Here is a 12815-nt window from a genome sequence, read left to right as displayed (position 1 = left end):
TCGATCTCACCCGGTCGAGCAGGGATGACCCCAGCTACCCCTGCTCTGTTTATTTATTCCGATGCAGTGACGTAAAAAGGCTATTGCATCGGAATAAAGCCCATTAGTAACCGACGTAAAAAACACTATGGGGCGGTAATTAACGGGTTAAAGGGTCGGAAGAAATGTGGGGCAGCTTAACTATCGCCGACGGTTAAATAGCGGTCATAAAGACACCAGACATGCAGCCATGTTTTTCTAACCTCGTACAACCACTTTAACTTTTTTCAGTCTCACATAAAGAGGTAGACATAATAAAATCGAAAAAGAAATGATCACAATCTTAGCTACAATTTAATTATACAGATCCTGTGACATCTATACCACAGTTTAAACTAACAAATTTAAACACATGAAAAGTGAGTTGCCCATAGGGCTTTTAAAAATGAAAACTGGAGTCGGTTTGGTTGCTATAGGCAGCTGCTCTACTTTTCCTTAGCATTTTGTAGAGTCGTAATGGGGCTGCCACAGATGTGCATAGGGCATACTGTTTCTCTGTATACCTCAGAGTTGAATGCTAATTTACTCTGTTTTAGTTGTTTTTCCTACTTTGTGCATCTGCGCTGATGAAACTTTCTTCTGTAAGGTTTGTACTACTTTGTTCATTATACACATGAAATTCATAGCATTGCAATGTGATGAAATAATAGTTCATGGTGATTTTTAAAATCGAGCTATTTAGGGTCAGTTTACCTTAATAAATGTGCCTATTGTATAGTTCCAACAAAAGGGAAGGTTACTTAGTGCTCCTTTTTATTGCTGCATGCTGAGAGCTTTGGATTGCCTACTGATATTGTGCATTCTTTCCTTGAAGTGTGAGCAACATTATGTTTGTGTGTGAGGTATGTTAGATATAAACGAGAAGATGACAGGAAGACATAACAAGAGCTACAATGAACATGAACAAATCTTGTTAATAATCTGTTACACACAGGGAAAATATATGATATTACAGTTAGCAGTAGGAAGACTCGGTTTCCTGTTTCATTACACTAGGACTGCAAAGTAGACAAGGAAAAACTTTACCGGCCTACCCATCGTGCCCCTCTTCCCGGGAACTCCAGGCAATCCCTGTGTGGAAACAGAAGAAGACGGCTTAGGTTACAAGCTCACAAAGACATCTATGTACAGAGCCAATGTGGAAAGGCACTAAATAGAAAATCACAGAAGAGGCTGCACATCTACTTCAACATAAAGGGTGCTGAAAGAAGACACAGCTTCTAATGTATAGGGTGGCTGAGCCTATAATATGATCCATAACACTAGGAAATGCTGGGATTAAGGTCAATACCAACAAAGATTTTTTCACATTTTTCAGAAAATTGGACAAGAGTAAGAGTAAGGCCACACACAGCACCCGCCACGCAGCGAAAAACCGAGACGGCACAGGAATTTACCACAAATCGGAAAAATGGTATTTAGTTGCATAAGTGCACGGCCATTAAAAATCCATTTAAACAGCTCCGATTTGCGGCAAAACCATATGCCAGCGAGGATTCCTGCCGCATCGCAGCTGCATCTCGGTTGAATGGCGGCCGCTATGTATGGCCCTCTCTTAGGAATATATTTTATGTTGGTTTAATGTTAATTGCTTGCATCCTGAGATCATAAGTGGACTATTTTCAACTGGGTTCACACGACGTGTTATTAAAATGCATTTTTTTTGTTTTGGTTGATAAACTCCCATTGAGGCACATGGGAATTTATCTACCAAAACAAAAAATGCGTGTTAAAAACAAAAAAAAAATGACGAGTGTGAACTCAACCTTAGGCTTGGTTCACATTGTGTGTTTTTCTTGTGTTTTCAAATGCAGCATAAAGGAACACATCTGGAAAAACCCGTGTTTTTTAAATGTTTCAGTGGTAATCAGGTTTTCACTTTAATGATCATAGGCTTACAACTGAAAGACTTTACAAAAACGCGTCAGTATTTAAAAAATTTATGCATTTTTTCAGATGCGTTTCTTTTGACTGCGTTTGAAAACGCAACAAAAACGCACATTGTGAATCCAGTCTAAAGGGGACATGGGAACAAGATACATCAATGTAGGACTAAACATGCAAGAGTAGAACAATGAAGAACTAATAATCCCACAAAGAGATATGTTGGGTCATTATGTGGACTACTACTTCAGCAGGAGTCATAGATGTCAATTGGACGGGAACTATGTTGGTGCCAATATCGTATACTGTTGAGATGCTTTTGAGTAAGCAATGAGCCTGTTCAGACAGAATATGATAACCACATAGGTAGACACATTGTTGCCAATTCCTGCAACGATCACAAAATGAAGCTCTGCACTGTTGGTTCTGCACCATTACAAGCCACCCATGCTGCTAATGAGATGCTTCCAGGCAGATCTACACACAAGTTAAAGCACTGCCTAAATAGCAAATATGCATGAAACGTTGGTTACTCATGAAGTAACAGACTGGTTACATTTACGTAGCGCTCAGCTGTCTATATCGTTCTTGTTTAGCGAAGAATGAGCATTTTACCACATGAGTCTGGACCCAATCATCACTACTAGAGCTACCGTAGCACAATCGTAGTAAAGCGCTGCTGGTGGTTGTTTCTTACGGTCTGAGATATGCAATATTTCCATAGTAGGGGTGTCAGAAAGCAGTTCTAGTCAACAATTGAATATACATTGCCTCTCAACTCCTGACCAAACCAAATTCTCCTAGGGTGAGACCATCCTCCTTTATCTACCACGCATTATTCCACAGATGATCATTTTTTTGCACCACTCGATAAATGTAGCTCATAGCAACAGTGTAAACAGACACCAGCATAATTATTTAGAGTACTCGACCTCTTTTAGAGAGGGTCATGACTTCCTGTACACTGAGAAGAGCCCTTTTGAATTTACACACTCCCCGACTGTGTATGGTTGCCCTATAAAACCTTCACCCACTGTGCCTAAAGTCTCTGAACTGTTTGAACACCTCATGAGTAAAACAAATCTATAAAACACGTACTTGCTTATCAATTATCCACAGTCTAATTAGTGAAGCAGCCAAAAAAAAAACTTTACTCCGTGTAAAAGATTGGGAGAGGTTCTTGCTGCATGCAGTGTGCTCCGGGTTTCTGTTCCGCTGGACTATAATGTTTGTTTACACGGATGATGGGTTAGAGGGCAGGAGAAAGGCATGTGTGTAATTATCCTTTGAACATCACAGAGAGCATGCTTTTTACATCAGTCAAATGGTAGCGTTTAAGCAGCATTTAGGTCTTAGGCTCTTCCAAACGACATGGGAATGTAAATCTTTTGCTCTGTCTTTATTGTGGATCTAAAGATTTAATTTGGGCACATTTCCTGCTAATCAGCTGAACAAGCAGCTCCACCAGACAGTGTGACAAATGGAGTTGTAAACATACATTTGGTTAAAGGGCATTTCTGACCAAAATCTTTAATGACATGTCAATCAGACAAATCAAAATAGTCAGCGGGGTCTAGCAGCCAGGACATCTACCAGGGGTCCCTGCTTTCAGTTCCTCTCCTTTGAGATCAGTGGGAATTAGACACCAACAAATGCTCTAAGACCGGATTCACATGGGCGTTGCGCATATCGGTCGTGAAAAACAGCGGTTTTTCACGTCCGAGGTGCATCCGTGCTCTGCGCTGCGGGATGCGATATCACACATCCCCCATAGACTAGAGTCTATGGGGGGGATGTGTGAAAAAATAGGACGTCCTATTTTCTCACGGACCCTTCACACGGTCCGTTGAAACAACGGCCGTGTGAACAGCCACATTGAATTATATAGGTCCGTGTGACGGCCGTTGTTTCATCGGCCATCACACGGACGCTTAACATGTTCGTGTGAATAAGGCCTTATTCACAGGTTTCCACATTCATCACAGTAGAGACTGACAGCGAGACACCGATATTCATCAGAACGGAGGGCAGATAATAAGGCTGTCTATATCCTCCCTAGTTTTTTGTTACAGGTTGCAAAACTAGACTTGGAAAAACTAAGGCCCCATGCACACGACCGTAAAAATCGTCCATAATCGCGGACCGTAATTACAGTCTGCGATTACGGATCCATTCACGTCTATTGTCCACGGACACCTTCCCGTTTATTTACGGAAAGGTGTCCTGGCCGTAGAAAGCCGACGCAAAAGATAGGACATGTCCTATTTTTGCTTTATACGGACCATGCTCCCATACTTGTATAAGAGCACAGGACGAAAAAGGGGGGTGGCTGTCCGCGGCCGCCCATGCCCGCAATCACGGGCCGTGATTACGGGCACGGCCGTGTGCACAGGGCCTAAAAGAAACTTCCATTGCTGATAAAAAGGAGGGATAAGTAGATACATGCAAGAAAAAGAACATTAATGTATCAATCAGTATTGGTTGGGATATGTCTCCTAATAATTCTATAGATAATTCGAATGTACTCACGCGTTCTCCATCAGCTCCAGGTAACCCGAATAATCCTGGAAGGCCAATATAGCCCTAAAATAAAATGAAAAAAAAAACAATGTAAGATCCAGGCTAGAATACCCCACTTCCAGCCTGCTTGAGCATCAATCTCTTGGTGACGACGACTTCTCCTCCAGCGCTGTTTTGCAGCTCTTCGTGATGAGATAAACCTTGAGGCAAGTGTATATGCCCATGGACTGCATGGTGCTGGCTTCCACGATGTAGTCCAAGGGCACATACCCTCACACCAGGGACCATGGGATGCAGAAGGGGAGCCAGGGTGTGCAGCCTACAAGTACCTGCAGTGATAAATGCTAGTTAAGTGTTAGTGGCGACAAACATCCCCTTGCTGTTAGTAACAGCAAAGAAACATGAATACAGAAGCAAAGCTTTCACCTGTTATTAATAATAAATTAACCACATATCTGCCCTGAGTCAACGAGAACAGAACCTGAAACCGTATGAGCTCAGTAAGTCAGATAACGGTAGCATAACCCGACAGTGTAAAGATAAGAACGACGTCTGGTCCCCGGCTTTATACAGGAGATTAATTAGGTGCTTGAACATTTAGAGACATTTTATGTTCCTTATATTTCTCAGTCACTTTATCAACCGAGGCAGAACTAGGCAGCCATTCAGTTTTGCCACTAATCTTCAAATTCATCCATGGAAGGAAAAAAATTATTGGGGGTATCGGAAGATGAGATTAGAGAGCTTCTCAGTTTAAACCATTTGTAATAAGTTCCTAATCATAGATATTAACTGCATTGCACTGCTAAACTTAACCGCCTAGCTTTCAAGACCTGCCTTAGGGTGAATTCACACATTGCATAATTGCTGCAGATTTCCAGTGCGAATTCCGCACTGAAAATCGACAGCAATTTACAATACGATACATGTGGATGAGGTTTTAAAAAAAACAAAAAACACCCATATGTAGTGGAAAAAACGTGTGTGGTATTGAAGGCATGCTGTAAATCCGCAGCATGTCAACACTGTCGCGTAATTCGGCCTCTGATTTCTGCCGCGGATTCCTTGAAAACTTCTACGGCTGATTTGATTACAACAAATCCGACATGATTGAACATAGTCAAATGCTATAAAAATATAAAGCTGCCCAAAATGCTCAAGACATATTTAACAAGGCAATAGCATGAGGAAACACTGATTATTATTCTGCTCAGCAACATGATACGTCCTGATATCTAATAGGACTTCAAAGGGCTATACGTGAAAAAAGCTAATGGTGAGTGCAACCCTGGCAAAGATAAGAGCACAATCCTAAGGTCACACACTTCTGCCTCAATGGAATTTTATTTTGAATTTATTATTTACTTGTTTTGAAAATTAGAAACGTTCAGGAGAATCACGTTAGATTTTACAGTTTGATTGTCGTCCTATTAACAAATATAGGTGCAATAAAAGAGGGAACCCAGTCGGGATCCCCCTCTTTTTGCTGGCAGACTGATGCCGTCTATTTATTAACTTTGTCAAAGATATGTCTGTAATACTTCATATTGCTGCATGGAAAATATAAAGCCAACAGCATATGTCTGCAAAGGGGTTGTCTTTGTGAGACAACCCCATCAAGAGTTTTTCTGATTTTAAGTAGCTAAAGCCATTTCACATAATGAAATCTCCTACAACTTTCTTTTCGGTCCCATTTCTCACCATATTCCAGATCTCGGTTCTCGTTCAGTGGATGGGTACATTGTCATTTACATCCATAGCCTGAAAACCTGTATAAACCTACTACTTCTCACAGCTTGCTACAATAGTATTCTGTCTAGGCACTATGGATGCAAGGTAACTCAGTCTGTAACTCAGTGTATACACAGTAATGATGTGGATGAGAAGTGCAGGACTTTTTTTTGCGATATAAAAAAGCAATTTATCGGACTTCCGGACAACCACTTTTAATCGAATGTCCCCATTCACTGACAGCAAACACGAATCTTGAAAATGAGGAAGCTTTGAAACACAAATGGGGAAGGACGATTAAAATGTAAAGTTTATTAATAGTATTTATAAAATTGTGGCTCAACCAGCCACTGATACCAGACCAGGCATAAGCAAGCGATTAGCGACAAGAGAAAATGGTTCAGAGTGAATGATGTATCTCACACCTAAATAGCACTTCCCCTGCTAATAGTATAAATTCCGCTAAAACCTTGCCAAAAATCACTATCTATACAGATCCTACGCGTTTCCTCATCACACTTAAGGTGATGTTTCCTCAGGGATTCATAGATATAAATTGTAATTAAATTCTAAAGTGTTTCAATGGTTGCAATGTTACAGCACTGGATAGCACTGTTCATGTGCTGATTATTAGCCTCCAGGCGCATGCACGGCTCTAATACACTGTCCGTACACGCGCCGAAAAGACCCATGGTTTAAAAGGCTGAGAGCCCACCCTCAAAAGGTCGTCCCCGGGGGAAGCCACCAATCCGCGTCCTACACGACAGCCTGTGACGTGCCGGAGGCGGCTCCCCCGGACCTAGCAACCAGTGAGGGTTCCTGAACGCCGAACGCGTCCATAGTAACTAGGGGACGCTAGACGCGGCTCCTGAACTGTCAGTCGACAGCAATACACATACGAATACAGTTAATGTAATACACGGCAGTGTAAAAGAACCAGGCCGTGTAAGTACAATGGGAGAGGTGAGCCCTCATGAGAGCCGTCTTAGTAGGAGACAATGCTCTCGAACGTGACACAGTAAGTGTCCTATTATCCCAGACGTCAGCCAGGGATCACAGATGCATCCAGACAGCGTATATAGCATCGCCGAAAAGGTATGCTAGGTACAAGTTATGGGGGATCCACAATATTAATCATCCCGTCCCAGTTTACCTTAGAAGATCGCACGCACAGGCACAACTCGCGCCCACTGACCAGTGGTACACAGGAAGAATCAACTGGTAGCATACTCAAGTGGTATCAAAATCAGAAGTAAGAGTATACTGAGTCAGAAGAGCCGGGAGAGCTAGAACATGTGAGAAACGCGGAAAAACGCGTTCAGAAAACGCATGGTGTGCATGGAGGACAAGGGCCGATTGATCCACAAATACCCAGGAGTGGCATATATTGTAAATATGGAAGACTCCCTACATGACCCAGCAAGCCATAGGGTCACATTATGTGATTAAAGGAAACAAGAGTAAGAGATTTGTTCGTTAATGCCATGAGGGTTAATTGTCTGCATTCTAAAAATCCATTCTGCCTCTTTTTGTAATATCTTCTTATCCAGGTCCCCCCCTCTCAGGAGGGGTCTCACATGTTCTATTCCCTGGAAGACAAGGGCAGTAGCATCCCCATCATGGCAGGACCACACGTGTCTTGATACCGGGGTGTCCACTTTCCTTCTGACATCCCCAATGTGGTCCCGAATCCTTCTCCTAAATTCCCTTTTGGTCTTACCCACATATTGTAGGCCACACTTACAGGTAATCAAGTAAACAATGCCCTTTGTTTTGCAGTTTATGAAAGACCTGTTGTCAAAGGTTTTACCAGTTTGGGTGCTCGTGAAGTTCTTACTACATAATATGGACACACAGGCTTTGCATGTTCCACATCTGTATGTCCCTTTGGTACTGTTAACCAGCCAGGTACTACACGGTATCATCGGTTGTAAATGGCTATGGACCAGTCGGTCCCTGAGATTACGTCCCCTTCTATAGGTAATGAGCGGGGCATCCCCAACAATGGCCCCCACATCTGGATCTGCCTTAAGAATGCCCCAGAAGCGTTTGAGCACTTCCCTGACCTCTCTGTTGGCCGAGTCAAAAGTACCAATGACCCTGATTTGTTCTTCATTTGTTTCCCTCGGTTTTGGGTTAAGCAGGTCCTCTCTATTGCACCCAAGTGCATTCTGATATGCCCCTCTCAACACATCCCTGGGGTATCCCCTATGTCTAAATCTGTTCTCTAGATCACGTGCGGATATCCTAAAATCGGTAATAGTAGAGCAATTCCTCCGTGCCCTGAGGTATTGGCCCTTTGGTATCCCTCTCTTTAAGTTAGAAGGGTGCCAGCTTTCCCACCGTAGTAGGCTATTGGTCGCCGTCTCCTTGCGATACATATTGGTCTCCAGAATCCCCATGTCCGTCTTAGAGATCGTAATGTCCAGAAAGGTGATCCTAGTGTCTTGAATCTCAGATGTAAAGAAAAGACCTAATTCATTGGCATTCAAGATCTCCACAAATTCCTTAAATTCCTCCCTGGTCCCTGTCCAAAGGATAAGGACATCATCTATAAATCTCAGCCAGAGCAAGATAGATGATGACCATTTGTCCATCAACTCACTGAACACAACCTCTTTTTCCCACCAACCCAGATATAGGTTGGCAAAGGTGGGTGCACATGGACTACCCATAGCTACTCCTCTGAGTTGATGGTAGATCTTCTGATCAAATAAAAAGAAGTTGTGTTCTAGGACAAACCTGAGTAGTTCAATCACAAATTTATTGTGGGCCTGGTATTGTATCCCTTTATCCATCAGGAAGTGTTCAATAGCTCTACACCCCTGATTATGTGGAATGGAGCTATAAAGTGACTCAACGTCAAGAGATGCCAATAGAGTCTCACCATCGCAGCGTATACCCTCAAGCTTTCTCAGCACATCCATTGTGTCCCTCACATAAGATGGCAGGGACACAACGAACGGCCTAAGCACCTGATCAAGGTACAGGCTAGCGTTTTGTGTGAGGCTCTCAATCCCCGATACAATGGGACGACCCTTCAACGGGTTCACCCCCTTATGTACCTTAGGTAAGCTATAAAACGTTGCCGTTTGTGGGTACTCTGTTAGAATGAATTTCATTTCCCTATCATTGATAAGGTTATCCGATTTCGCCGGACCAAGGATGTCCTTTAATTTCTCTTTGAAAGTGGTCATCGGGTTACTGGCAAGGACCCCATAGCAGTTATGATCATCCAAAATATCGTGGCACATCCTGCTATATTGTGATCGATTCATCACCACTATATTCCCCCCTTTGTCAGAGGGTTTTATAATGATATTGTCATCCCTCTCTAGAGATAACAGAGCTGCCATCTCTCTAGTGGAAAAGTTAGAGCCATGCTCCTTTTGATTGATTAATTTAAGTTGGTCCTCCACTACCTTAACAAAAACATCAATGGGGGTGTTGTCACTAAGGGGTGCATATTTAGTTGACGGGACCCTTAGCTCTGTAAATGGGCCCTTGCCCTCCTCCCTGTGACCCTCCTCCCATAGATCCTCCAGCAGTCTAAAATGTGGGAGATCTTCTTCCATGATTCCTAATTCAAGGCATTGCCGTTTGTTATGCATCTTAAAAAACTTTTTCCACTTAAGTTTCCTGGCAAAGAGGTTGAGGTCCTTAACCCACGTGAAAAGATTAAATTTATTGGTTGGGACAAATGAGAGGCCCTTGCTGAGTACCTCCACCTCCTCTCCTGTGAGATTACGTGTGGAGAGGTTCACTATCTGGAGTCTATCACTGTTCCCTCCTGAAGTTCCTATAGCTCCCTTCTGTCTCGCAAAAGGTAGTCTGAGATCGGGTGGTTCTTGGCTAAAAAACCACCACGATGCTGACTCTTTCCTCTGCCTCTGCCTCTAAAGTTTTGACGGGTCTGGTATCTACCAGTTTCGTTCCCTCCCTGACCACTTCTGGGTGGATTTCTACCAAACTCTGAGTCCGATTGTTCCTGCTCAGATGAGGAAGGATCGGTATCAGGCTCATGCGACAAACCAGTCCTAGCACTATAGTCAAAGAAGGAAAGTGGACACCCCGGTATCAAGACACGTGTGGTCCTGCCATGATGGGGATGCTACTGCCCTTGTCTTCCAGGGAATAGAACATGTGAGACCCCTCCTGAGAGGGGGGGACCTGGATAAGAAGATATTACAAAAAGAGGCAGAATGGATTTTTAGAATGCAGACAATTAACCCTCATGGCATTAACGAACAAATCTCTTACTCTTGTTTCCTTTAATCACATAATGTGACCCTATGGCTTGCTGGGTCATGTAGGGAGTCTTCCATATTTACAATATATGCCACTCCTGGGTATTTGTGGATCAATCGGCCCTTGTCCTCCATGCACACCATGCGTTTTCTGAACGCGTTTTTCCGCGTTTCTCACATGTTCTAGCTCTCCCGGCTCTTCTGACTCAGTATACTCTTACTTCTGATTTTGATACCACTTGAGTATGCTACCAGTTGATTCTTCCTGTGTACCACTGGTCAGTGGGCGCGAGTTGTGCCTGTGCGTGCGATCTTCTAAGGTAAACTGGGACGGGATGATTAATATTGTGGATCCCCCATAACTTGTACCTAGCATACCTTTTCGGCGATGCTATATACGCTGTCTGGATGCATCTGTGATCCCTGGCTGACGTCTGGGATAATAGGACACTTACTGTGTCACGTTCGAGAGCATTGTCTCCTACTAAGACGGCTCTCATGAGGGCTCACCTCTCCCATTGTACTTACACGGCCTGGTTCTTTTACACTGCCGTGTATTACATTAACTGTATTCGTATGTGTATTGCTGTCGACTGACAGTTCAGGAGCCGCGTCTAGCGTCCCCTAGTTACTATGGACGCGTTCGGCGTTCAGGAACCCTCACTGGTTGCTAGGTCCGGGGGAGCCGCCTCCGGCACGTCACAGGCTGTCGTGTAGGACGCGGATTGGTGGCTTCCCCCGGGGACGACCTTTTGAGGGTGGGCTCTCAGCCTTTTAAACCATGGGTCTTTTCGGCGCGTGTACGGACAGTGTATTAGAGCCGTGCATGCGCCTGGAGGCTAATAATCAGCACATGAACAGTGCTATCCAGTGCTGTAACATTGCAACCATTGAAACACTTTAGAATTTAATTACAATTTATATCTATGAATCCCTGAGGAAACATCACCTTAAGTGTGATGAGGAAACGCGTAGGATCTGTATAGATAGTGATTTTTGGCAAGGTTTTAGCGGAATTTATACTATTAGCAGGGGAAGTGCTATTTAGGTGTGAGATACATCATTCACTCTGAACCATTTTCTCTTGTCGCTAATCGCTTGCTTATGCCTGGTCTGGTATCAGTGGCTGGTTGAGCCACAATTTTATAAATACTATTAATAAACTTTACATTTTAATCGTTCTTTCAGGCGGTGAACTATATTTAACAATATTGGAACGACATTCATTATCAATTTTTCAGTGAATCTACTATTTTACGATATCATTTAGTGGGGATGGCAGGATTCCTGACGAGTGACATCAATACCGACAAATGGTTTACAGATGCGAGGGAGGTTTTCTCAGACAAAGAACTGATACCGCAGTCTCATAATTTAAGCATTACTGCTTCTTTTCGACAACTAACTAAAGTATATAAAGACCACATTAGATCCTGGTGGGAAATTCAAACTCTAGAAACGTACATTAAAAACAAAATTGTTCCAAGGGGCCTGAGAATTTCCCTTATCCCTGCAGTGAGGGTTCGCTCCCCTGAGCTTTTAAAAAAGTGGGAGAAAGAATCGATCGAATCCTCATTGAGGTTTATGGGAATTTTGTTAGAGGAGGAACATATCAGCCTGGCACGTAGTAGTCAAGAACTAAAAGAGTGTATTACTGCAGTTAAAAAATTTAACAACAACTCAGAATACGAAAGAAAGGAGGCTGTTCTACAACAAACAGTTGAGAAGTTCACGTGTCACATTAAAGAAAGGAAACATTTCCAATTTGTACGTGACACTGTGGACTTCAAAGAAGGAAGAATCTTTGACTATAGTGCTAGGACTGGTTTGTCGCATGAGCCTGATACCGATCCTTCCTCATCTGAGCAGGAACAATCGGACTCAGAGTTTGGTAGAAATCCACCCAGAAGAGGTCAGGGAGGGAACGAAACTGGTAGATACCAGACCCGTCAAAACTTTAGAGGCAGAGGCAGAGGAAAGAGTCAGCATCGTGGTGGTTTTTTAGCCAAGAACCACCCGATCTCAGACTACCTTTTGCGAGACAGAAGGGAGCTATAGGAACTTCAGGAGGGAACAGTGATAGACTCCAGATAGTGAACCTCTCCACACGTAATCTCACAGGAGAGGAGGTGGAGGTACTCAGCAAGGGCCTCTCATTTGTCCCAACCAATAAATTTAATCTTTTCACGTGGGTTAAGGACCTCAACCTCTTTGCCAGGAAACTTAAGTGGAAAAAGTTTTTTAAGATGCATAACAAACGGCAATGCCTTGAATTAGGAATCATGGAAGAAGATCTCCCACATTTTAGACTGCTGGAGGATCTATGGGAGGAGGGTCACAGGGAGGAGGGCAAGGGCCCATTTACAGAGCTAAGGGTCCCGTCAACTAAATATG

General features: G+C 43.3%; 1 protein-coding gene across 3 annotated transcripts in view; it reads right to left on the bottom strand.

Moving 5' to 3' along the window:
• The window catches only part of COL27A1 (collagen type XXVII alpha 1 chain), a 274259-nt gene that overhangs the window by 178392 nt on the left and 83052 nt on the right, over positions 1-12815 (bottom strand). For all 3 annotated transcript variants that reach the window (XM_075835266.1, XM_075835267.1, XM_075835265.1), the window contains 2 exons: positions 4453-4506; positions 1066-1110 (listed from right to left, as the gene is read on the bottom strand). In XM_075835266.1, the coding sequence (XP_075691381.1) occupies positions 1066-1110; positions 4453-4506 (99 nt within the window). The remainder of the gene's footprint in view (positions 1-1065; positions 1111-4452; positions 4507-12815) is intronic.

This window comes from Rhinoderma darwinii, chromosome 8 (assembly GCF_050947455.1).
Source record: "Rhinoderma darwinii isolate aRhiDar2 chromosome 8, aRhiDar2.hap1, whole genome shotgun sequence".
Taxonomy (NCBI): Eukaryota; Metazoa; Chordata; class Amphibia; order Anura; family Rhinodermatidae; genus Rhinoderma; species Rhinoderma darwinii.
This window is presented reverse-complemented; position numbering and strand designations above follow the sequence as displayed.